Below are 26148 nucleotides of genomic sequence, written 5' to 3' on the forward strand. Positions count from 1 at the left end.
TATGTTTCAAGTATTTTAGGTATTTTAGAGGTATGTTGCAATTGTTTCATATGGATGTTGCATATGTTGCAAGTGTTTTCAGATGCATGTTGCATGTGTTTGAGAGGTTTGTTCAAAATGTTTCATCTGTTCCATATGTATGTTGCAATCGTTCTGATCTGGATGTTATGTTTCACATACATGTTGCAACAATATGTTCCAAATGTTTCAACTATTTTAATCTTATGTTACAGGAAGTGTTTTCATGTTGCAAGTGGCAAGTGTTTTATGTAAATGTTGCATATGTTTCACACATATGTTGCAAGTGTATGTTTCAGATGTTTCATCTGTTCCATACGTATGTTGCATTCAAGTGTTTCATGTTGCGCGTGTTTCATTTTGTTCGGAGAGTCAGGGCAAGGGGAGTGGGGAGCGATGGTGGCATGGCACGAGCGCCAAGGAATGAGGCGCAGCGAGCTGGGGGCCAGCGGACGAGGCGCGCGGTGCGTTGCGAACGAGGCGTGATGGGGGCGGGGTGGGCATGCGGGGCGGGGCGAACGGCCTCGAATCGAGGCGGACAGGACGGGCTGCGCGTGCGAGGCAAGTCATCTGGACACACAAGCGTTGCGACAAGGCGGGGTGCGCGTGCAGGGCGGGGGGAGGGGGGAATCAGCGGACAAGGGCAGGCTGCGGGCGTCCCAAATACATATAAGATGGATAACATGTCCCAAATTTGAAGGGGAAAAGACAATGTGATTTAGAATACCACTAAAAATATAATGGTGGATGAGGGAGCATTGGAGGGTGATTTTTGTTGCATATGTTGGTTACACTAGGGATTTTTTTATAATTGCAAAGGTGGGTAATTATATATAGATTTTAGGTAGTTACTCTACACTTTTTCATAATGGAAAAGGTGGGTAATTTTTTAGAAAGTAGAATAGATTCTATAACCAATATATTATCAATAATGACTAGAGTCTAATAGCTAGATGTTTCTACATTCTTTTTTTCAATAATTTCTAAGATTTATCTGTTCTTCTAACATTTCTTATGAGTAACATGTCCAAGAGGATGTTAAGGCTTCAAAACGAGTCTCTAACTAGTATTATTACTAAGATAAAATGGTTGCAGACTTTGTAACCAACAACCTATCCCAACCTTTCCTTTTTGTGACGTAAATGGATCAGAAAAGACGGTTTTAGTTTTAGTACCCAAGTTTTCAGTAGCAATTCTATCAATGGCTCAGAAAAAAGGTTGTTTTTACTGATAGTGCCCAAGTTTTCAGTAGCAACTCTACTTTATGATCTCTTGATTTGAAGTACTAAACGATGAATGATGTTTCTCTCAGGGCTATAATAACATAAGTAATGCCAATTGTTTTATAATTTCGATCGAATGGATAGGGTAGGGCTACAGAACTATCACAGGTAGCCACTATACTACTCCATGAACATAACTGGTACTAGATCACCTACGTGCCCTGAGAGCCCCTTCCTCGCCTGAACAAGCCAACCTCTAGTCAGAGAACACCAGAAGCACCCCACTAATTATCTTGTGATCAGAGATTCAGTAGACTAGAAGCTCAATGAGCAGTGCGAAGCAGAGTGATTAGCAACAAGTCCTCTTCGCCAAGAACAAAACAACTTAACTGTTGAAGATCACCCAACCGGGACAGCTACTGAAAGCACAAGGTAATTGGTTTTTTGATATATCGGCAGCCAGTTTATTACTACTCAGCTCAGAAGCCTCCTGCCGCATTTGCATTATACCTAATTCTGAGTGCAGAAAACACTGAATTAAGTAGGCCAATCATGCCTCAGGCTCATGGAAAGGCCAGCCAGCCGCCGCCTCATGGGCCCATCAAGATGGTCAGATAGATATGGACAATCAGACAAGATCGAAGTAGAACAAACATGGCACACAGCTCAAGGGGCAATCCATTCTGACACTGGAGACGCAACGGCATACTCCGTATCATTCACGGTATAGGCTATAATAACTGAATAAGATGATGGCTAGTTAAATGACGCCTTCCCTTTCATGAATCTCAAACAAAATGAACTAGTATTTCTCACCAAATTCATAGAAGATCTAAATGAAATTATATATGCACCAGGTAGTCTCTTCTTAGAATAAGGAGTTCATAATCAGCTCCCAAGATCAACTGATACAATCCAAATCAAGCAAAACTAATCAAGAATTTTTTGTACAAGCGGTATATCCTACAGTCTGTTTTCTATGTTTGAATAGCACGTTTGAATAAGAGTTCATGTTTATTGGTTGCCGCTTGAAACAGCATCTGAAATGGTAAAGATGAGATGGAGCTAGTTTGGGAGGACTTGAGTTAGGTCTAGAGCTCTAAAAAACTAAGCACGAAATAATTGGACTGGCTCCACAAACAAGTTTGATCTTAAGAAATAATTGGACTGGCTCCTAAAACAGGTTTGATCTTAATCTAAAAGACACAAGCTTAAGTTCAATATATAAACTCAGAAATTCAAGCACGTCTTTTCTATACTATAAACATTGAGTCATGTTCTTCCTCATATACAATCGCTGCACTGGACTTATATCACAAAAAATCAATTATCATCAGACCATATAAGTTGAACCGATGAATCAGAGGATTCAGTTTAGCTGGCACTATTATTCCAATTCAGATGGTAACACCAGATGCACACCCATCACTCATCTATTCTGATCGTCCTAACTTATGCATAATGGATGCAAACTTTATTACCAAACAACACCCAAGTTAGCATACAGCCTATCCCCAACCTTTGGCATGATCGATGGCTCAAAGAGAAATATTTTGAAGTACTAACCTATGACAATGACACCCAAGTTAGCCATAACAGAAACATGCTACTTTAATAGGTCGAACTTATGTATATCATAAGACTAACAGAACTTGACAGCGCGATGCAAAGCAGCATGGCTCAGTAAAGCAGAGCGATGCAAAGCAGCACAGCACAGTAAAGGTAATCCGTTGCATAATCCCACTAAGAATAAGAACATCACCAATTAACCATTGCTGGTAGCCAATATATAACTACTCAAGAGGCATCAACAAGCATCATACCACTTATCTTATGGAAGAAGAAAGGTAATCACGAGACACGAACATTGAGCTTGATTTACGTGGAAGTTTAACCGTATCCAAATTCCACCAATAACATCAGATGGTCGTGTGCTTTTCATTTTCCACTCATTCTATCTGGTACATAGTCATTGAAGCTTGCAAACCTTATTATCCAGCCGTGACCAAATAACACAATCTAGCCTTCTACAGCTTAGCAGGCTTGGGGAAGATGTCAGGGGTGAACTTCTGCGCCGCGCTTATGCTCCCCTTGATTTTAATCGCCCCTCTGCGCATCAATAGAGTCCATCAGCCTCAAAGAAACTAGTACACACAGAATTCTAAAGTGCAAGGAAGAAAACAAAGATTAGTCTTGTTCTCTTAACCGGATGAAAGCAATCTGCGGGTTCGTCTTGCCGGTTGCGATTCCAAGGAAATCGTTATCCGTGAAGGAGAAAGTAGCATCCGGCTTTCCCTGGTATGGCCCTGGAAATCATAAGCAAGGCTTTCAGAACACTGATACGGGCAACTGAAACTAAGATTGAAGGACGGTAAAGGAGGAACCTTTGGTGACCTCGCCCTTCTTGAGGTCGACCACGAAGATCTCCTCATCAAGGCCGATCTTCTGCAACGCACAACACCGCACAGGAATACAGTGTCAGAAAGGCCGTCGATCTGGCCTGAATTTCACGCAACCTAGGCAAGAAGAGGAGGGATTCACGGGTGATTCGAGAGGGAGGGGATGGGGAGGAGGAGGGGAACCTGACCTTGGGGGCGACGTTGAGCTGGTAGACGAGGCCGACCTTCTTGGTGAGCTCCTTGCCGGCGTCGGTGGCCAGGTGCTGGCGCATCATCTCCAGGAGCTGCGCGGATTTGAGGCTGCTACCGTCCATCTCAGCGGGAGCGGGCGAGCTGGGTGTAGGATTAGCACCGCGGAGTAGAAGCGGAAAAATTGGAGAAGGGAGATGCGAGAAGAGGATGAGGGGCTCGCTCGTTCGGTTTTGTTGGGAAGCAGTAGTTGCGGGAAGAAGGCAATCAAAGCCCCCGGCAGGAGTACAACTCCAACGGCCTAATCTTATTTAATTAAATCGATACATATTACACATAATAAGTGTTAGGTGTAATAAAGAATTAACTCGTACAGAAAACAGGCTGGGGATTAACTCATCTTAATAGATGACTATTATCTACACTATTGTCAGGTTGAGATATATAGCGAGCCATATGCCTAAGCACACGAAGTCGCAACGCGCATGGACTTGGATAGTAGCATTAGCGGTGCCAATGAAGATTTTGCGGCTCTAAATCGTAACTGACGCCGTGTTGGATCGCTGGGCCAAGGTGGGAACGAGGGCAGCATTAGCGATGCCAACGAAGATTTTGCAGCTCTAAATTGTAACTGGCGCCATGATTGATCTGCTGGGTCAAGGTGGGAGTGAGGGAAGAGGGAAAATTTTTAGTTCTTTAATATTAGGAGTAAACTAGCAAACTTACGATTTGCGACTCAAATATTTTCGTTCTTTAATATTATCTAGGTATAAACTAGCAAACATACAATTTGTGACTTGGAGGTTTATTCAAAGATTATGCTATTTCTTCCTATGCATCTTGGAATCGAATTTCATATTGGTCAGAATTTTTTATTGAATTTATGACCAGGGCTCTTAGAATTGGATTTATTCTCCTCAATCAGAAAATCCCATCAAGGTAAGAATTTTTTTTATTTCTGTCACTTTCTAACATGTATTTGTGCTCGTTTTACACTGTATCAGAATTTCTGATGGGGATCAAAATTTCGATCCTGGGCAAAAAGTGACATAACAGCTACCCTTTTGGGGTTGAGTATTTACCTCACTCCCCTTCACTCCATTCAGCTCCTCCACCTTGATGAACACCTCTCTCTAGGCCATTTGATCTCTCCCCTCCCTTTTTGTGAGGATTGATTGATTCTTGTGGGATCTAAAAGAGTTGGGTTGAGAGATTGTGTGGTTAAGAGCAAGAAAAAGCAATCTCACCCTTGAGCACTTGTGGATCTTGTCAAGTATTTGGGGGAGTGTTTGTTACTCTTGAAGATGAAACCTTCTAGAGGTAACGAGTTGATTGGCGAGCTCCCAAAATTACGGTGAGCCATGGAAAGTTTGAAGGTTTTGATTTCACCTCCGCAAGGAAAGAAACGGTAGAAAAAGTGAGAAAAATGTATGTCTAAGGTCTGCATGTACTCTGTGTTTTGGTAGAGAAGAATAAGTAATAATTGATACATGACAGCCAACAATAAGAAATAACTGAGTTATCAAGGTTTTTTTTTTCAAATTTACTGTCGTTTCAACCGTGTGTCTCGGGCGTCGTGTTTGTTTAGTAACCATATTAGGCTTTGTTTGGATGTTGTTGGATTCACCTCGATCCACATGTGTTGGGACGGAACTTAGTTAAAATTTCACTCCAATGACCCCAACACATGTGGAGTTAAAGTTTCACTCCAATCCACCTTGACATATGTGGATCGACGTGAATTCTACAACATCCAAACAAGGCCTTAGGTCAGATTCGTCCCCCACCCCCCAAGGATTTTTTAAATGAAAAACAAGAGAACGAAGATTATCAGGGCTGACTAGTGGGTAGGGATAATTAGATCCATGTATTAGTGGGAGCTTAGTGACCTTTTTCAAGCCTTGTACTAAGCTAGGGGTCTCGTAGGTGTAAAGGTGAGCCGTCCTAGTCGTCGTGGTACGGCTTGCCCTGCTGTCTATCTTGTGAAGTCCTGATTCCTGACGCTGTCCTGACATAGGCAATAATCGCGCACAGGTCTACATTCTGGTGGCAATAATCGCGAGTACGCGACAGCTACATTTCGTCTACATCCATCAGTAATGAGTAACGTATCCCAGAAAAAGGGGACATTGTTACAAGCAGGTCAGCAACCAGCAACTGAACACTCTACAGCCTGTTCGCTTGCTCGTAAACGATCATAAATTTTCAGCCAGGAACAGTGTTTTTCTCTCACACCAAACCAGCCAGCAGTAAATAATCCACGATACGATACGGCCTCCCGAACAAGCCGATCGCTGCGGCCTGCGGGGGTACAGATCATCCGAACAGCTATGATGGTATCTCATTATCAAATTATGTCAACAACATGTAAACAACATTAAGTTACTTGCATGATCTCACCATGGCAATAGATAGGAAGGAGTTAATAAACAGATTAGATGGTACGCCTCATTTGTTCATATGAGGAACGCGCAACAAAACCTAAACGGTAAACTGTCAGGCGCAGACTACCCACGTCACAGAACAAGGAGAACGGTAAGCTCTGAAGCAGCGGCGGTCTACTGGGGGTAACCGGGGACTCTTGACTTCGTCTGATATATACACACGGGCACATCTAAGCCGACGATCTTGACTTGGGTCAATTCTGTGCAAGCTTCAGCAGGCTACCATGGGCCAGTCAGGGTGCGGCGCAGGCAAAGTTTCTTTGCCTTTGGTCCATGTTGGTTGTTGATTCGCTCCAGGACCTGCAAAAACCATTTACAGAGAAACTTCTGTGAGCCAAGAAAGCATTGCCTAATGGGAACCGTCATTTTCCAACTGATGAATATGCAGTGCATCAAAATCGGCAGCCAAAAAGATCAACTAAGATTTTCACAAAATTTTCCGCTACAAAATAGACACAAAATTTTCACCAAGATTGTCATGGAAAAGCAAACTTCTCAGGTTAATATGTTAAAAGTAATAATCAGAACCAAGAACTGTCTGAATTTCAGAAAAATTAATGCATGCTTTGCTATTTTATCTCACTAAATCTTGAGGATGCCAACACCGATATTGTTGTTCACTCACTGACGAGATTTTCTTTTAAAAAATATCAACTAATCGGGACAAGTTAAAATATAGACGTGGTAGCACAAAGCAAGGTACAATTGCTAGTGTTAGCATTCTATTTCCAATAAGTAAACAGCATGCCATATAAATCTTATTTATGTGAAGCCCTCTTTATTTAAAATTCGAACTAATTAATCAGATAAAAGATAAAAATATAACATCTCAATAGAGTTAACTCATTACTTTACTAAATTATGTCAAGAAGCGATGCATGAAAAGTGTATGCAGCAGTGTCAAAAGTTTCAATTGAATGTGTATCCTATTCGCAATGGTACATTTCTTTGCTGTCAAACTAATTCACATAGGATACTAATTGATATGTGCCTAGAGTGCTCTGATAGGCTTGTGGTGAAACTGTGAAAGATATGCCGATGTTAGAATTCAAATATGATTTATTTATTTTTGGTTAGCAGAAACTATGTCATATGGAAGTTTTGGTATCCTAAACATCTCATGCATAGAATGGAATGTTGTATTGAAACCTATACCTTTATTGAATCCCTTGACTGGACATGCCAAGGTTTATCACATAAGAACTGACAAATTGATATTCCCAGACCTTGCCCCATACTTAAATTGGTCAGCTTTTTGCAATTTGTATTCATATTTAACCATATGATTTATTTGAAATTGTTTTGGCGAATTAACTTTTAAGATCCCTTAGAGGAAGACAACAGTCTCCAGATAATGGCAGTAGAGTTTTTGAAATCAAGGGACCTCCTAGAACTTTTTTTTCCCCGAGACCGTGCATGTGCACGTATTTCATTAAGAGGAAGTAGAATTTGGATTACAGGAGCAGGCCACCAATGGTAATGATAATTACCATCAGAGGGACCTCCTAGAACTGCAGGCTATGGCAGCATTCCGGAGTCAAGTTGATGGTTTCTATGTATCTGGCACGCCTAGTACATGAAACAGGCACAACAAAACAGGACAGAAACGAGAATCAAGTCATCACTTTTGAATGTCATTCATATTTATGTGTATCTGGTAGCTGCATTTGAATGTCATCACTTTTGAATGTCTGCCTAGATGCTCAATGCACAAAAAAATCATGCAGAACAAAACCAGATGGAAGATAAAAAAATCAAGTCATCCCTATTTCCATGCAATGAATTTATTTATCATTTTTGGATACTAACTCAATCAATCTTTTTTTCTTATAAACACTGAACATAATGGATGAATGAACTGGTTGACATCATGTTTTACGAACAAGTCTATGGTTCAGAAAGTTTTTGGGTGCAAAAGGAGAAACTTTCAAAATCATGTAACAAAATAATATGGACATGAAAATGCAATAAGGTCATCATGCATTGATTTAGTGATAGGTACATGTTGGAGTAAATTCTAGGCGTATTTCTGAAAAAAAAAAATCAAACTCTTGTCCAACCAAACATCAGCAGGTTTGTATCATGGGAAACTAGGAAGAAGAAAGAGCCACACTGAAATGTTGAGGCAGAGGCTAGATCCGTGAAAGTTCCATGGAAAGAATTAAACCAATTATAAAAATAAATAGAAAAACATAAAAGGATTGTTGCTTAACAGCAGCATATCATCAGCCCCTGCCTTTTTCCCCAACATTAAGAAAACATGCAATAGTGATCAGGCAGAGTCTAAAGAGAACTTGGTAAAGCTTCTACAGAAATGAAAAATCTGAACAGCAGTATTTTCCCCAAATGGAAGATCATTACCTCATCCTTTTGCTTCTTTAGCATTTCAACCTGCACAATGAAGCATAATAAGTTAATATAGCCTCTTTCGTTTTTATCAGGAGTTAAGAAGAAACAAACTATCATGCATGAAATGGAACTTAGGTCTGAAATATATAAATCCCTAACACCCGTTTGGATCCTTTCATTTTGGAGGAATTCGAATCTACTTTATGGACTAGGCTATTTGGCTTGGAATTTGACATTCTAGAACTTTTAAAAGTTTAGATATAGCCTGTCTTAAATTCATGAGTTGAGAGATAGAACTAGATTCCATTGATCGCCATGCTCTGTTTTTGCTCTGCAACTTATGCCACGTTCTTCGCCTCGCTGACATGCAACAGCAGTGCAGAACACAAGTATCTCCCCTAATGTGGCCAACAATGCATACAAGTATGTTACGCATGTGACCATGTTAACTTGATCTGTGCCTAAATTGTGATTATTGGAATTGATTTCATTCTAAGGATCCAAACAGAGCCTAAGAGTTAAGCTAACCAGAAATTGCCTTCATTTGTCTCAACATCAATGAGGTGAGGTGATAACGCTACAGTGCTACACAATGGATAATACAAGTATGCAACACTAGCAATTTAACAATAACATCAGATGCCCAGGTGATACATGTGACAATTGAGGTCTGATAATTCGATATACATAATATACATTTCAAAATAGACATAAATCAAAATACCATTGTAACAACATTAAGCTCATGAAAGATGTGTGCCCAAACTAGCAGGTTACGAGCTCAAGTCTAAGACAACATGCATCAATCTATATGTGCAGTCTCCATCAGTTGCTCAAGGCAGCTAGTTCGATGCAGAACATATGCAACAAGGAGCAGGCATTTGGAAGTTCCTACCAAATGTGGCAACTTATCTGCTGTCATGCAAGCAGCAAGCCTCATTATAAAATTAAAAAGTCTCTAGGAGCTCAAATCTCTAGAAGAAGGTACCAATGTGGAGAAAGACTTCATCGAAGTCCAATATGAAGAGATTATCAAAGGAACACAGATTGAGTACATTCATTGATACTGTATACAAATAATGTGCATACAACCTTGAAAGAAAATCTTTTTTTTAGTGGCAACCAGTGGCGAAGCTAGAGCAATTAAAGAGGGGTGCAAGTGCCTTGTGGGTGCATAGAATGTGTCGTGCATACAACAACAACAACAAAGCCTTTAAGTCCCAAACAAGTTGGGGTAGGCTAGAGTTGAAACCCAGCAGAAGCAATCAAGGTTCAGGCACGTGAATAGCTGTCTTCCAAAGGCTAAGTCTTTGGGTATATTCCATCCTTTCAAGTCTCCTTTTATTGCCTCTACCCAAGTCAACTTCGGTCTTCCTCTGCCTCTCTTCACGTTACTATCCTGGCTTAGGATTCCACTACGCACCGGTGCCTCTGGAGGTCTCCGTTGGACATGTCCAAACCATCTCAACCGGTGTTGGACAAGTTTTTCTTCAATTGGTGCTACCCCTAATCTATCACGTATATCATCGTTTCGAACTCGATCCCTTCTTGTATGACTGCAAATCCAACGCAACATATGCATTTCCGCGATACTTATCTGTTGAACATGTCGTCTTTTCGTAGGCCAACATTCTGCACCATACAACATAGCAGGTCTAATCGCCGTCCTATAAAACTTGCCTTTTAACTTCTGTGGTACCCTTTTGTCACATAGGACACCAGATGCTTGCCGCCACTTCATCCACCCTGCTTTGATTCTATGGCTAACATCTTCATTAATATCCCCGTCTCTCTGTAGCATTAATCCTAAATATCGAAAGGTATCCTTCCTAGGCACTATTTGACCTTCCAAACTAATATCTTCCTCCTCCCGAATAGTAGTGCCGAAGTCACATCTCATATACTCAGTTTTAGTTCTACTGAGTCTAAAACCTTTGGACTCCAAAGTCTCCCGCCATAACTCCAGTTTCTGATTCACTCATTTCGGCTTTCATCAACTAGCACTACATCGTCCGCGAAAAGCATACATCAAGGGATGTCCCCTCGTATGTCCCTTGTGACCTCATCCATAAGTAAGGCAAACAAATAAGGGCTCAAAGCTGACCCTTGATGTAGTCCTATCCTAATCGGGAAGTCATCCGTGTCTCCATCACTTGTTCGAACTCTAGTCACAACATTGTTGTACATGTCCTTAATGAGCCCGACGTACTTCGTTGGGACTTTATGTTAGAATGTGCCGTGCATATATGGTGAAATTTTAACCAAACTAACTGTTTTTACATTGGGTGGGGGGGGGGGGGGGCATATGCACCCCTTTCAACAGTGTATCTTCGCCCCTGGTGGCAACAACATATCTTTTTTTTTTTTGAAGAAACCGGAGGGGCCGAGGCCCCTACGGCAACAACATATCTTTTAACAAAATATAGCAATTATACCTGCTTTTTCTGCAACTCATCATTCTGATCCTTGAGTTTTGCCACCTCAGCTTCCAGCTCCATTATGTATGCCTACAATGTTAGAAAGCACGCAGTTAAGTGTCTGTACACTGGGTTGTCATTTTAAACTCTTATCAGTGAATTGAACTGACATAACAATTTTCTGTCCAGTAGAGAAATCCAATAAATTTGAGTTCCAATGGAAAATTAGGGGTCAAAGATTATAGCTTATACAGCAGCACATGTGCACCATGGAATAACTTACAGATGTAAAGTACATCAATCATGTCTCTTGTATTTGCAGCTAAAATTAAACAGAAATAACACAAAACCATGTGTTTATGATTGGAATTGTAAATCTCTGTAAGCCCAAGGTGCTATCCCTATCATCTCAATGAGGTGGTTGAAATGATGAAGCCTGTGAGACTGCAATGTGTAATCACCATCTCCCAAATTAACAAACTTATCCAGTGTCCCAGTCTTTCTGAATCTGATAGGGTCAAGCTGAACGTTCATTCCCAGATTCTTCACCTCTTTAGATGAAGATAAGAGTATACAATGCAACTTGCTATTTGTAGAGGCTACTTAGCAATAGATTAATATCAAAGAGCTCAACTGGAAGTGGCAGATCACATCAAGTGAATAAAGTACAATATAATCGAGAGGCATACCAAATATAGTCACCATAGAGTTCCATTTCAGACAAATTTTTACTATAATTAAGCTAAAGGTGCAGTGTGATTAACAGACAGCATAGCAGTGCACTGAAAGAAGGAAGGCTCCACCTGCTTCCTCGCACGCGACCTGGCGGCCGACTCCCTGTTCTTGATCATGCGGCGCTGCCTCCTCTCCACCACCTTCTCAACGGTCGGCCCCTTCCTCACCCTCAACGCAGTGTCGAAGGGATACGGCACCGGCGACAGCGACGACAGATCCCCCGCCTCCACCTTCCCCATCCCGTTGAGCACGACCGGCGTCGTGGGCGCCGCCACCGTCATCCCTCCTCCGAGCCCCTGCCCGACGACCCCGGCCACCATCCCGTTCCCCAGCTGCATGGTCTGCGGCGCGACCGCATTGCCCTGGGAGAAAAGCCCCTGCGCGTGCGGCTGCAGCACGAGGGTCTGGTGCCCCATGTCCTCCCGAACCACGCCGGCGCGTACCAGGAACTCCTCCAGAGTCATGGACCCCAGCGTCTGCTGCCGCTGCGCCTGCGCCTGCGCCGGCAGCGGCGCGGGCGCGGGAGCGGGAGCGGGAGCCGCGACCAGCTGCGCGTCCTCCGCGCCGGTGAAGCCCACGATCTCGCGCCAGACCTCGTCGACCGTCTTCTGGCTGAGCGTGCGGGACAGCGTGAAGGAGCCCTGGTGCAGGATGGGCGCCCCGGGCGGCTGCTGCTGCTGCTGCTGCGTGCGTGCGTGCGCGTCCACGGATGCGGCCGCCGTGGTCGGGGCGGCCGCGGCCATGGCGTTGGACTCCTCGGCCGTCCAGATGTTGCGCAGCAGCTCGTCCATGTTCATGGAGCCGAAGTCCTTGCTGGCGCCGCCGAGCGTGCTCTGGAACTCGTCGAACGTGAGCGAGTAGACCGAGCCCTGCCGCGCCAGCGATGGGGCCCCGCTCCCTCCCGGCATCTCCATCCCCGCCTACCGCCTTCTCCTCTCCTCTCCGCTCCCAAATCCCACCGGAATTCAATTCCGCAACTGGACTGCTGCTCTGAAACCACAGGCGGATGCAGAGGGAAAAGGGGCGCCGAACAGAGCAGGCGACTTTATAGGCGGGCAGCGGCGGCAGCGACAGGAGGGAGGAGGAGACTAGAGATCCGCTCGAGGGGAGCGTGACCGTGATTAGTTGCGGCTGGCGTGCTACAGTATACCACAATTAGCAAGAGGGAATCCAGTTCAGCGGGGCGAGTTACCCTAAAAAAAAGAGAGCGCGGGGGGGGGGGGCACCGGGGGATGTGGAGCTCGAGCGTTGGTGGGGAGCTGGTGCGGCTTTGAGGGAGGCGATCGCGGCGGCGAGGTGGGCGACGGGACAGGTGTCGCCTCGGGGGCAATAAAGTGCTGCTGCGGCAGCCGCTGCCGTCGGGGGACGACAAGGCCCCGCAGCCGGTCAGAGGATTACGGTCGTGGGGGGCGCCGGACAGCGGGGTGCAGCGGATCGCCACAATGCCTCGCGCAAAAGGACCAGTGACCACCACACCACACCGGACGAAAACGGCAAGCGAGTTTTTGGGTGCGTGGGTCAAACACTTCCACTCGCCACACGGTTACAACTTGCAAGTGACACTTACACAATTTTCCTGACGGTGGCGTTTGGATTGTGGGTTATGATAGGTGGGATAGGAAAATAGAAAGTACTATCCCACGTTTGGTTTCAGGGAAAGGGAAATAAGGTGTTTCTATCCCACCAGTCCTGTCCTACCGTGAGGGGTGAGTTGTGGACGTGATAGAAGCTCGGAGCGCTGGCGTTGACTCATGGCCCTCTCCTCCTGTGCCGCTGCTGCCACAGTGGCGTGTGTCTTCCTGGCGCTCGCTGCCTCCGCCGCGAGGGCGGGCTCCCACTCCCCTGCCTCGGTGCTCGCGGTGGACTGCGTCTCCCAGGCCGCCACTCTCATCGACTGCCTCGACTACGTCCACCAGGGAGCACCAAACGTTGGTCGGCCGCTGCCTGCTGGATCGAGAAAGGCTGCCGATTGCGGACCTGCTGGATCAAGGAAGGCTGCACACACCATTGCTGTCGATGGGGAGAAGGGCGTGGAGAACGGTCCCGCTGGAGGGGGTAAATAGTCGTTATTAAAATTTAATCACGTCGACTAATCGAAATAAATATGGAATTAAAACTATCTATCTAGTCAAGACTACACCCCTCTGTCTATGTTCTCTAGCGTCTTGCAAAGATCTTAATTAAGCAACAAAGGTGCTGAGATAGCTAAAACTCACCTAACCAATTCTGGGAGCAAGGTCACACAAACCTATGCCATTAGTATTTCAAGCAATGAAAGAGCTCCTACACACGCTAGTTAGCAAAAGCACAAAGCCAACTAAGCTCATTAGTAATACGCAATAACAAGACAACCAATGCCAAATTAGAGATCGTAAAATACTTAGCTACACAAACTAAGCAAAGTGACTAACAAGGTTACACAAACCAAATTAGTCATGCAATGAAGCTACTTCAATGCTACACAAGTAAGAAGGTAACTAGTGAGCTATACAAGCAAACTAATTATAAGAGCAACAAACACAATGTATATGAAAGTAATTACGAGCTTCGTGTTACGAGGATGCAAACCAACGGGAAGAATAAAGTTGACATAGTGATTTTTCTTCCGAGGTTCACGTGCTTGTCAACACGCTAGTCCCCATTGTGTCGACCGCTCACTTGGTGGTTCGACGGCTAATTGGCATCACCCGCTAAGCCCGCACGTCGGGCACCGCAAGAACCTACCCCAAAAGTGAGGGCAGCTCAACGACACGTTTTACTAGAGTTGCTCTTCGTGGCTCCCGCGGGATGAGCACAATGTCCCTCACAAAGCTCTTCTCCGGAGCACCACACAAGCTTCTTGCGGGCTTCGACGGAGACCACCACCAAGCCATCTAGGAGGTGGCAACCTCCAAGAGTAACAAGCACCACCGGCTTGCAACGCGATCACCTAGTGCCACTCGATGCAACCCCACGATGAAAAACATACTAGAATCGTTCTCTCACATAATCAGATGATCGTTATCAAGCATATGTGAGATAGAGGGCTCTCAAGCACTCTCAAACATAGACACAAAGTCCTCCGAGGTGCTCCACCCAAGCCATGGCCGAGACCCCCTTCTATTTATAACCTCATGGGCTAAAATAGTCGTTATCCCTTCACTGAGCATTATTTGGGTTCACCGGACGCAGGACCTCAGCGTTCGGTCAACGGATGCTTGCCACGTGTCGTCTTTGTTCAACCTTAGTCGCTTGATCTCAACGGTCAAGTGATGACCGAACGCAGCTGCTCAAAGTGACCGGACGCAGGACCTCAACATCCGGTCACTTCCAGTAAGCTTCCAGAGGTGAAAATTCATGACCGGACGCGTCCGGTTGATCACGAACGGACGCAGCATCAGCGTCCGGTCATTTCTCCTCTTCTCTGTGCTGCCACGTCAGCGGGATCAGATGCAGCCACCCAGCATCCAGTCACAAAGTGACCCAGCGTTCGATCGAAGACCAACGCCTGCGCCTTCACTGCTGCCACTGACCGAACGCAGGACCCCAGCGTTAGGTCACTATATGACCAGCGTCCGGTGCACACTATGATACCCTATCTTTTCTAAATAGGGCGCCGGTGGCATCGTCGGACTGTCCGCACTCCACCAGTGGAGTTTCGAACCTTTCTCGCCTCCGTTCCATCGCCGAGTTGATCCACATCAACTCTAACTTTATCTTCTTTGTAAATGTGCCAACACCACCAAGTGTACACCACCATATGTATGTGTGTTAGCATTTTCATAATCATTTTTCAAAGGATTAGCCACTCAACTTACCACGCCACTCAATCCTAGCGACGATGCAAAGTTAGATCACTCAAGTGGTACTAGATGATCGATATGCAAATAAGTTTGCCCTTCTTGATAGTATGACCATCTATCCTAAACCCGGTCATCAACTTCTCTACACAACTATGACCGGTGAAATGAAATGCCCTAGGTTATACCTTTGCCTTACGCATTCCATCTCCTCCAATATCGATGCAACACATGCACCAACACGATCAACAATGATATGATCCACTTCATATCATCACGTGATCATATTGGTTCATCGATCTTGACTTCACTTGCTTTTCACCGTTGCCTTCGTCCATCAGCGTCAAGTCTTGCTCAAGCTTCACCGCCACGCGGTCCATCGCTCCAAAACCTCCAACTTGTCCTTCAAGCTTGCAATCGGTCTATCAAGTCTGAAAGTATCTAGGCCCCTAGTTGGGTTTTGGTGATTAATAATAATACGTGATTACTATGACTAACGTGTGTTTTGTAGAGACAATTAAGTTAGATCATGGTAATGGAGATCGATTGGGTTATCATGGTGGTCATACCCCTACGATGGAAATCATTTTGGTTTTCAAAGGATGGACGATAAGGTTAAGGAAGAACTAGTTCTAAGTGTCTATTAGAGTTGAAAAGACACTTAGAGTAGTTTAGGACTTTGTTTTTCCTTTGACCATACTATTAAGGGGGGTATGGACGGGTAGCTTGACCTAGGTGAGTCTAGTGAGTTAGGTATGGTGCACACTTGCTAAATCTAGCACTAGGTAGCTCCAAAAATAGCCATTAGATCTATTGGAGCAAACTTCATTCACATATGATCAAAAGTTGAAAGTGAATGGAGGGTCAAATACTAACCGGATGCTGGTTTCAGTGTGACCGGACGCTGGCACAGAGTCCGGTCAGTTCATTTGATCAAGGTGAAATCATCTAGAAGCAACTGGACACTAAGATGTGAGTGACCGGACACTGAGGGCCAGCGTCCGGTCGACTCCAGTAAGGTTCTAGAGAGGAAAAATCACGACCGGACGCGTCCGGTCACCATTTGATCACTGGAATTCAGGGTGAGCTGATCGGAGCGTCCGGTCAACATGACCAGAGCGTCCGGTCACCCCACAAAGGTATATAACGGTTCATTTTTTAACCCATGTTATAAATACTTCCTCCATTCGTGTATGGGGGTACTTTTTCTCATTCCAACAGCTGAGAAACACCTTTGAGAGTGCCAAGAAGAGCAAGGTCCTAGTGAGGTGATTGAGATTTGATAATCCCAAAGAGAGCCCTCATTAGTGAGATCAAGAGTAGCAAAGTATGCATTCATCCTTCTCATTAGGCTTATCGTGGTCAAGTGAGAGTTCATGCTTGTTACTCTTGGTGATCGCCATCACCTAGATGGCTTGGTGGTGATTGGGAGCTTGGTGATCATCCGGTGGTGCTTGTGGATGATCCAACTCAAGTTGTGAGTGGTTGTAGGTGATTCACCGTGACGGAGTATCAAAGAATCAACCCATAGAGAGCACTTAATCCTTGCGCGGATCAAGGGGGAGCTACACCCTTGCGCGGGTGCTCCAATGAGGACTAGTGGGGAGTGACGACTCTCCGATACCTCGATAAAACATCACCGCGTTTCTCCTTCTCTCTCTTTACTTTGAGCATTTACTTCGAGCATTTACTTTGAGCAATTGAATACTTATCTTTACATTCATAGAATTATCATGTTAGAGTAGGATTGGAACTTATGTTGTAAGACTTTTTGTGTGGTAGAACATTAGAAACACTTTTTAGGCACAAGGGGTTAATTAGGCTAACCGTAGGACTTAATTATTGCAAAGAAATTTAGAATTAGCCCAATTCAGCCCCCCTCTTGGGCATCTTAATCCTTTCAAAGCCAAGTCATGTCTTGATCTTCTCCACCTTAATCACATGACTCAATGTCATGTCTCATTTACAATGAGCTCCTTCATCATTACATGTGTGAGCTTTGCAACATCTCTAAGCCATTTTCATCTTCATGGCATATGTTAATCATACACATGTACCTGTGGACTAATCACCTATGTATCTCACATAAACACAATTAGTCCACCTAGGTTGTCAATTAATTACCAAAACCACACAAGGACCTTTCAATCTCACACATTTTTTATAATTGATGACAACTCTACAAAGATATAGAAATTAAGCTCTTTTGGATTCATGTTGTTTGCCCAAGTAATTTTACCATGTGTAAATGATTTTGGACAAGTACCACAAACCCGAAATGGTAGTATTAGCTCCTCCTATATATGTGCTAGAGTGTTTGGTTTGAAGCTCGCACATATGCATAGATTGGAATTATGGAAGAGTAATTACTACCAAATGATGCTAAAGTGTATAGAGTAAACCTTTGAAGTGTGATACCAATCGGAGTTGCACGTTCATCCTTACCACCATTGTTAGCTAGATAACACTTGGAAAAATAAAAAAACACTAGATGCCTCGTGAGATCAACATTAAAAGCAAGGTACTAGCATTACTTGAAAAACATGTCAAGTGTCTAGCTATCATCCTATGCATGCTAGTTTTTATTTCATCAATTAAATTTTACAACTAGCATACATCACACAAGCATGCATATTGAATTTAAGAACTTATGCAATACAAGCAAGCACATGAATATGCACATATCAAATACAATCAATCAAAGTTCATAAGCTTGCTCCCTCTACTTGTGTGCTTCTCTTTTCCAAGAATTTTGATCCATCTCTTTTCTTCAACGTTGCTCCCTTTTTGTCCATATCCATATCCAACCTCTACTTCTTTGTCTCAATCATCTCCCAAAGCTTTCATATCTTATCTCTCCTCCTTGTACAATCTCAATCTCAAGGCTTTCATATCTTTGTACAATCTCTCCCCCTTTGTCATCAATTATCATAAAAGGTGTGCTTCTTATTGATGCAAAAGGTATGCATTTGGGGTAGATGGTTGAGGCTTGAATCTTGTATTTTTTATGAACATCACTTAACTATTGGAATGACACCACTTGTAGATACCACTTGTAACTTGTACTACTTGTATCTTGTGTAGGGCTTCTTGAGATACAACATATAGAATCTTTGATCTTGATATCAATTTGTGTGACACCTCCCCCTATGTGATAGCATGGGTCATCCATTTGATATACTTGAGCTCTTATAGGTGAGGGATGCATTTTTTATTTGATGATCACTTAAAGTTGAGGATCACTTGTGGAACCATCGTCTTGCATGATTGATACCATGTGTAGATATGATACCACTTAAAAGAATTTTTTAGTATGGAACCACTTGTTGGATTTATCAATAAAAACCATTTCTTGAACCTTTGTTATCTTCATGAGTACCACTTATAGAATATCACTTGTGAGTTGATCTAGACATCACTTATGAATTCTTGATGAAATACTTGAGTCTAGATATTGGTTGAAACAAACAAACTAGATATCCATTTGCAATGTTGTCTTGTGCTTGTACTCTTATCCCTATCATGAGCTTCTAATGTTGACTTGAACTAAATTGATTTTTCTAAGCTACCAAGTCCGGTTTCTACCAATTACAAGCTTCTTCACACTTCTTTTAAGGGTTATCTTGCCAATATTGTACTTATCAATTGTTGACAATCCAAATCAAATCAAGTACTTGGGTTTACTTAGCTCATGAACAAATTCATATACTAACCACTAGATCATTTAATCATTCAAGCAATAGTGATAGGCTATGAAATTAAACGTTTCATTTGTTATGCATGATCCTATGAAGCATGTACTATATACGCTAATCGCATACTAGTAAGGGATGAAATGATCATGCACATTACAATGATACATTTGCTATGTTAGAGTAGAGGATAGTCACATAGATTCCAATTCATTACTCTAATAGCAATGTGAAGTCCAATTATAAGCTTGGTGAAGACCAATAGATACCATTTTGAATTATATTCTTCACCCATATGAAATGAATACCACTTATGATCAAGTGTACTTTCTTGTTGTGGTTGGCTTGCTTCTTCTTTTCATCTTTACTTACGTGAGAGCATCAATTTGAGAATACTATTTGAAATATCATGACTAGCTCTCTTTTGGGTGTTGCTTGCTTTTCTTGATCAATCCTTTTGATTGCTTCAACTAAGCATCTCAAATATTCCTCGGATCACCACTTCCATGTTAGCCTTTCAAGTACCACATTTGGTTTACCTACATATAGGTGGCAAGCTCCTACACTAGGGAGAAGTGACCTCTCTCCAAGAACCATTCTTGACACTCACTTAAAATAACTTGATTGATTGATCCAAGTTAGGGACTTAACTTGATGAGTAACATTGATTTCTTCTTTAAGTCATTTTCTTTCTACTTGCTTAAGTCCTTTTCTTTCTACCTGTTTAAGTTCATTTCTTTTCACCAAATGATTTCCAATAGTCACTAGAACTTAAACTTCATCTTCATCTTAAGTTTGATCTTGATCTTCTAATTTGAGTACCAAATGTGTGTAAAGTATACTCCATAATCAAATGGCCTTGTACTCTTTACTTGTCATGATTCTAGATCATCTCAAAACCAAACTTAGGGACCTCAAACACTTTTAAACATGTTTCTAACTTGAGGACCTTTCGATCAAAGTGACTCTAGATCAATCCAACATTTGTCACTTTTTCTGGCAGATTCTGTACCCTTCAAAGAAATAAGCATATGTCCCAAAGTATAAATCCAAATACCATGAATTTTGGTGGAGATGTGCTTCACTAAGTTATCTAGCAGCTGTAAAAATTTGAGATCTGTTTGACTTCTAGATTGCTACCAGACTTCAATTCATCCACCACTGCTACATGCTAAAAACTGTTGCACTATAGCTGACAAGATCTACTCTAAAACCGAAGCATCTCTTATCCAATTCTCATGAAATTTGTACAGAATCTTATACCATAAGTCTAAAGCATGTACACTAATTTTTATGCCAATCCAATAAGTTTTGATGACAAAGGGGCACATATACATCAATTTTTATACCATAAGTCTAGAGCATGTATACCAATTCTCATGACAAAGGGGCGCATATGCCGCCCCTTTGTGTGACTTTCACTCATGACTCGTGAGCTAGCTTACGTTTTTCCTTTCGGGGGCCTTTCCTTTTTTGACTAGAGGATAGTGGTGGCTCTGGTTAGAGAGGAGAGGACCACGGGATAGCAAGGCGCAACGTAATGTTTCAGTGCTTGATCCTTCCCATGAACTATCTCTTTAGCAAGCATAGCATTAAAATCCATTTAATTGGTGGTATCCTTGTCCACCACACGCATGAAGTTAGTAGTTACATGATAATCATCGAGCCCGTCTGATCTTTGCTCTACATAGGCGAGTACTCTAATCACCACCCTACATGCGGCCGTCGAATCAATCCTAAATAAGAAAAAACACGAGATCCAAACTAAACGACTTCAAACCACAATCTTTCTAACGCATCCGCAGGCATACAGATCGAATGATTACGGGTTCAAGAAAACTAATCCTTTTGGAATCCATTTGAATTGAAGCACCCTTGGCAAAGAACCCGGGCACTGCGCGTTCTTCCTGGTGGGGGGACTTCATCTTCTAGTCGCGGGGTTGCTACAGATCCTTAGCCCCCCATGGAGGACGGCGGCAGAGGCTGGAGGTGTCAGCGGCAGTGGGCACTTGAGTGGACGGCGGTGCGGCGGGAACTGAAGTGGATGGCGGCGCGACGGGCACAGGAGTGGAGTGGACGCCTGCGGTAGGAGTGGGATTGGAAAAAGTGACGCCCGCTATAAACCCTAACTGTCGGGTCCGGGCCGGTCCAGGTCAGGTCAATTCCAAATGTGGTTCAGGGGCACCGGATGTTAATAGTGAAATGTTCTCTCTCTTCAACCGGTGGAAATGAATAAAATAAGAGGTGCGGTGTTATGTGGCAAAATTGGCACAAGTTATAGTGTTTTTTAGCAAATAACTCTATTTTAAGTGTCCGTCAGCAGACGACCACAACTCTCGGTGTCCGATGGCAAATTTTACCTACTATTTACTATGTTGCAATCAGGACTCAATAACATTTTCTGATTCGCTTTCAGGAGAGAGAAAAAAAGCATTTCTGATTCGATATGGCCGTATTGCCGATCTTTGATTTTGTTGCTCATGCACTCGCGAGTCACAAGCGTCCGCATACGCCGCCCCCGTGTGTGACTTCCACTCATGACTCGTGAGCTGGCGCTAACCTTTTTCCTTTCGGGGCCCTTTCCTTTTCCTGACTAGGATAGTAGTGGCTCCGGTTAGAGAGGAGAGGACCACGGGATAGCTAGGCACCGCAACCTGTCGCAGTGTCGGTGCCTGCAGGACGCCTATCTGCGCCCAACGAGTGGCTCGCATCCTGTCCACCCGCTCGAGCGCGAACCGCGAACGGAGAGACGCGATCGCACCCGTCGTTTTCGCTGCGAGGCGGGTGTGTGTGTGGCTGGCCTCGCACGTTGTCGTCGTGTGAAACGGGTCCCGCGATGGATGGCATGCCGCTGCTGCTCGCGTCGTCTTTTCTTGGCGGGCGCCGGGGTTCCAGCCAACTTTTCGCCTAAAATGGCTCAGAAAGTCTTTGTGGGCTGCGGTGCTTGGAGCCAATTTGACTGGAGCGGTGAAAGTGAAATGGTTTGCGCGTGTACGGCTTATAAACGTTGTCATCTGTGACTTCGTGTCTTGGAAGGGTTGAGGATAATTAAGGCTTCTTTCGTCTGGCTATCTTAATGAATCTAGTCTGAGCCAATTTTATCTGCGCTATCGATTTAACGGTGAAGCTCGCGGAAAGGATTTCAAGAAATTGCACTCCTGGCCACGTCTGCAAGAATAGGTCCCGCAATAGTAGCTGATATCCTCGCGTCGTGCCGCATAAATTCGCTGGCGCCATGGCCATGTCCACGTTTTGACCGCTTGTGTGTGTGCTATACTGCTATGGACGAAGCTAGTCACGGAGGCCGGAGGCCAATCATGCCACTGCGCCCGGCTGGCCGCCAATGTGCTACACTGTTCCCCGCACAGGATCGGGCAGCTTATCCTGTCAGTCAGACGCATCTCATCCGTCCTGCATGGGGCTCTCACCCACCTGCAACAGCTGCAGACGATCCATCAAAGCCGGCCCTCCACCTCCTCGGCAATTTTCTACGGCGCCCCACCTCCGCCTGTGAGGCTACGCCAGCGCGGCCCGCCCGCGACAGCCACGGACGGAGGGTAGCGCGAGACGCCCTCCACGTCGCCCCGGTTCTAGTCCTCGCGACCGGCCCCAAGACATTACTCTATTCCGCACGCGGAAGCGCCCTCCGCCGCGCATCACGAGCTCCCCGCCTGCGAAACGGATGCCGTACACATGCGACCACAACTCCAACAAGCGAGGCGAGACCCCGTTGCGGATTGGATTGGATTGTTGGGCTGGGTTCGATAGGTTTTGTCGTTCCGGTCGCCATCGGTACCTAACGTACGTGGTGGCGTCACTGCGAATGGGACACCAAACAGAAAAATACGGAGAGCGTCGGCGTCGCTGGCGAACGAGTTTCTCTGCTCGGCTTTACGCCGGTTCAGGGGGTGTTTTCTATGCGGGGGGACACCGAAACAGGAGTGTTGTTTTGCACCTGGTAGGTAGGTAAAAACTATAGGAAATTTCTGGAAGCCCGATAGTAGAATAATACCCCCGGCACATGTAACGATGCAAAGCTTCTACAGAGTACGTACCAGCTGCCCAGCTGGGCATGTACCGGCCGCTCGCTTGTTACATTGTTTAGTCCAGGTGAGTACTTAAGGCTCGTCATCTTTTGACCACAGTACCACAGCACGGTAGATCATTGGCCGCTGTTAGCTTTTGTGTCCCCGTGTGTGTTATCTTGCGGTTCCTACTCCCTCCGTCCCAGAATATATGTCGTTCTCGCTTCCTGAGAAACAACTTTAACAAAATATATATTAAAAAATATTATTATTTATGATACATAATTAGCATCATTGGAAAGATCTTTGAATCTAGTTTTTTAACAAATTTATTTGGAGACACAAATATTGCACATATTTTGTATAAATTGAGTCAAAGTCGTAGCACGGACACCGAAAACGACAGATATATTGGGACGGAGGGAGTATGTGTCATTGCTTTTTGTTTTGGGCCGTTCCTATTGACTTCTGGCTTGGTACAAGTTTTTGGGCTTTCAATGTTCCAAATTGTTTGATATATACGTGCTATCATCATAGCAGGCCGTTTGCAGGGCCCCGAAGGATGCATATCGTTCTCTCTGGCCCAGGTGCCCTTCAGCAGGTTTGGAAGACGAGGGAGAAACAAGACCAAAAGCATCCTACTTAGGCTTTAAAAAAGCATCCTAATTAGGCTTAAAAAACATCCTACTTAGGGTGCCTAATGGCCGCTCGCTAGTTACATTTGTTTAGTCCTGGTGAGTACTTAAGGCTCGTCGTCTTTTGACCACACCACGATAGATCATTGGACGCTGTTAGCTTTTGTGTGTGTGTGTGTGTGAACAAAGGCAGTGCGTGTTTTCTTGCAGTTCCAGTCTTGTAGGTGTGACTGCAATTTGTTTTGGGCCGTTCATGTGGACTTCTGGCTTGGTATAAGTTTTGGGGCCTGCAAATGTGCCAAATTGTTGGATACACGTGCGATCATCATACCAGGCCGTTTGATGGGCCTCCTAAGTGCATGCATCTCATGCTCTAGGGCCCTGGTGCCCAACGAGCTCTGCCGAGTACTTTACTATAATCCTTCCCTTCAGCAAGATTTGGAAGATGAGCGTGAGGGAGAAACAAAACAAAAAGCATCTTAAGTTGCCTAATGGCCATTCCCTTGATAACTGGCATGGGAGTCTGGTTAACATCACGAAATTTAGGAAAGGATTGAACCTACTAAGAATTGCTGAACCAAAAAAAAGATTAAAATAATCTCTTAATAAAATCAGTAATTGGGATGAACTAGAAATTGACCTCTATATAATTTGGAAAAGCAATTGGAAGTATTTACATTAGGAAGAAATTTGGACACTGCTTAAATACGGCCGGCCGCTACGCACAACCGCGTCCGTCTTCAACCTCGCGTGCTCCACCCCTCCCCCTTCTTCCTCCTTGTCGGCGGCCGCGCTCCTCCTCACCATCACCCCCGCCCCGCCGCGGTGCGTAGGGCTTGGTTGGAGCTCCGCGGACGTGGGACTGCCTTTCCCCTTGCTGGAGCTTGCCCTAGCCGCGACACGCCCGCCCCGACTTGGTCCGACCGCCTCCACTGCCGTCAAGGCCCCTAACCGTCCTCCAGCCATCCCCACCACCTGGCATGCCTTCCTCCCTAAAACTTCCCTTTCTAAGCCCGCCAGAGTTGGGGAAGATGAGAGGGAGAGCTCACCAAAACCCTAGCTCGGAGATCTAGGAGGAGGAGGAGGACATACCTCGCGCGGATCTGCCATGTCCGCCGCCAGGTCCGCCTTAAGACTCCATGCCCTCGTCAGATCCGCTCGTCGGAGTTGGGAAGGAGGTCGCCGGAACCCTAGCTCGGAGATCCAGGAGGAGGACATACCTCGTCAGATCCGCCATGGCCGCCGCCGGATCCGCCCGAAGACTCCATGCCGTCACCGGATCCGCTCGTCGGAGTTAGGGAGGAGGTCACCAGAACCCTAGCTCGAAGATCCAAGAGGAGGAGGACATACCTCATCGGATCCTCCATGGCCACCGTCGGATCCGCCCAAAGATTTTATGCCGTCGCCACATCCGCTTGTCAGAGTTAGCGAGGAGGTTGCCAGAACCCTAGCTTGGAGATCCAGGAGGAGGAGGACGACATACCTCGTCGGATCCGCCATGACCACCACTGGATCCGCCATGTCCGCCGCTGGATCCACGTGAAGACTCCATGCCATCACCAGATCCGCTCGTCGGAGTTGGGGAGGAGGTTGCCAGGGAAAAAGAGATAGAGGGGGAGAGAAGAGTCCATGCCGCTACCGGATCTGCTCGCCAGAGTTGGGGAGGAAGTTGCCAGAGATGAGAGAGAGAGGTGGGTGTGTGAGTGGGGAGTGGAGAGTCGTGCGCACGAGCGGAGTCACACGCGGGCGGCCATTCATTGGCCCTTAAAAATGGATGGTCGTATATAAGTCATTACCAAGAAATTTACTAGCTATAGATGGGTGATCTAAAATGGTTGTCGAAAGGGTATGCCAACACCAACTTGCCAAGCGATTTGTGTCTCCAAAGTCAATAGTAACAGCTGGGTACACTATCATTGACTTCTTTATTTTGTGCTGATGTTTGTTTGCCTGGCTGGTTACCTTTTACTATTGACTTAAGAAATACAACACTTGGCAATTGCAAGGTCAAAGATATTGAATCATGAATGGTGTTGCTTGTTCTGAACTGACTTGCAACTAACATTGTTAAATTCTAGATATCCGCATAAATAACTTGACTAGAAAAAGGAAGAAAACTTCACTTGAAGGGTTTTCTCTCAGATTGGCAGTAGGTTTTTCTCTTGGGCCTTGTTTGGATGCATGTGTATCCACTTTCAATCCATATGTGTTGGAGTGGATAGGAATAGAACTTAGTTTAATTC

The 26148-nt window shown here is 44.8% G+C and overlaps 2 protein-coding genes across 2 annotated transcripts; both read right to left on the bottom strand.

Annotated features, from left to right (window-relative positions):
- Positions 1 to 3048: 3048 nt before the first annotated feature.
- On the bottom strand, positions 3049 to 4101 carry LOC136528966 (sterol carrier protein 2-like). The gene is made up of 4 exons (XM_066521980.1): positions 3829 to 4101; positions 3626 to 3686; positions 3448 to 3547; positions 3049 to 3350 (listed from the first exon to the last, which is right to left on the bottom strand). Exons 1-4 carry the CDS (start codon positions 3952 to 3954, stop codon positions 3269 to 3271), a joined length of 369 nt encoding a protein of 122 aa, XP_066378077.1. The 5' UTR covers positions 3955 to 4101; the 3' UTR covers positions 3049 to 3268.
- A 2031-nt stretch (positions 4102 to 6132) lies between these two features.
- On the bottom strand, positions 6133 to 12972 carry LOC136527269 (bZIP transcription factor 46-like). The gene is made up of 4 exons (XM_066519929.1): positions 11843 to 12972; positions 11058 to 11129; positions 8635 to 8664; positions 6133 to 6573 (listed from the first exon to the last, which is right to left on the bottom strand). Exons 1-4 carry the CDS (start codon positions 12686 to 12688, stop codon positions 6493 to 6495), a joined length of 1029 nt encoding a protein of 342 aa, XP_066376026.1. The 5' UTR covers positions 12689 to 12972; the 3' UTR covers positions 6133 to 6492.
- Between the last annotated feature and the right edge of the window lie 13176 nt (positions 12973 to 26148).

Source organism: Miscanthus floridulus, chromosome 19 (genome assembly GCF_019320115.1).
Source record: "Miscanthus floridulus cultivar M001 chromosome 19, ASM1932011v1, whole genome shotgun sequence".
In the NCBI taxonomy this organism is placed as follows: domain Eukaryota; kingdom Viridiplantae; phylum Streptophyta; class Magnoliopsida; order Poales; family Poaceae; genus Miscanthus; species Miscanthus floridulus.

Bases quoted from the DNA above. Each gene is read 5' to 3' on its own strand.
- LOC136528966 (XM_066521980.1), bottom strand. From the start codon at position 3,954: ATGGACGGTAGCAGCCTCAAATCCGCGCAGCTCCTGGAGATGATGCGC. The intron at 3,687-3,828 runs GTCAGGTTCCCC...TGTGCGTTGCAG, and splicing joins AGCTCAACGTCGCCCCCAAG to AAGATCGGCCTTGATGAGGA. The intron at 3,548-3,625 runs GTTCCTCCTTTA...TATGATTTCCAG, and splicing joins GAAGGGCGAGGTCACCAAAG to GGCCATACCAGGGAAAGCCG.
- LOC136527269 (XM_066519929.1), bottom strand. From the start codon at position 12,688: ATGGAGATGCCGGGAGGGAGCGGGGCCCCATCGCTGGCGCGGCAGGGC. The intron at 8,665-11,057 runs GTATAATTGCTA...TTCATTGTGCAG, and splicing joins ATGAGTTGCAGAAAAAGCAG to GTTGAAATGCTAAAGAAGCA. The intron at 6,574-8,634 runs GTAATGATCTTC...TGGTTTTTGCAG, and splicing joins TAAAGAAGCAAAAGGATGAG to GTCCTGGAGCGAATCAACAA.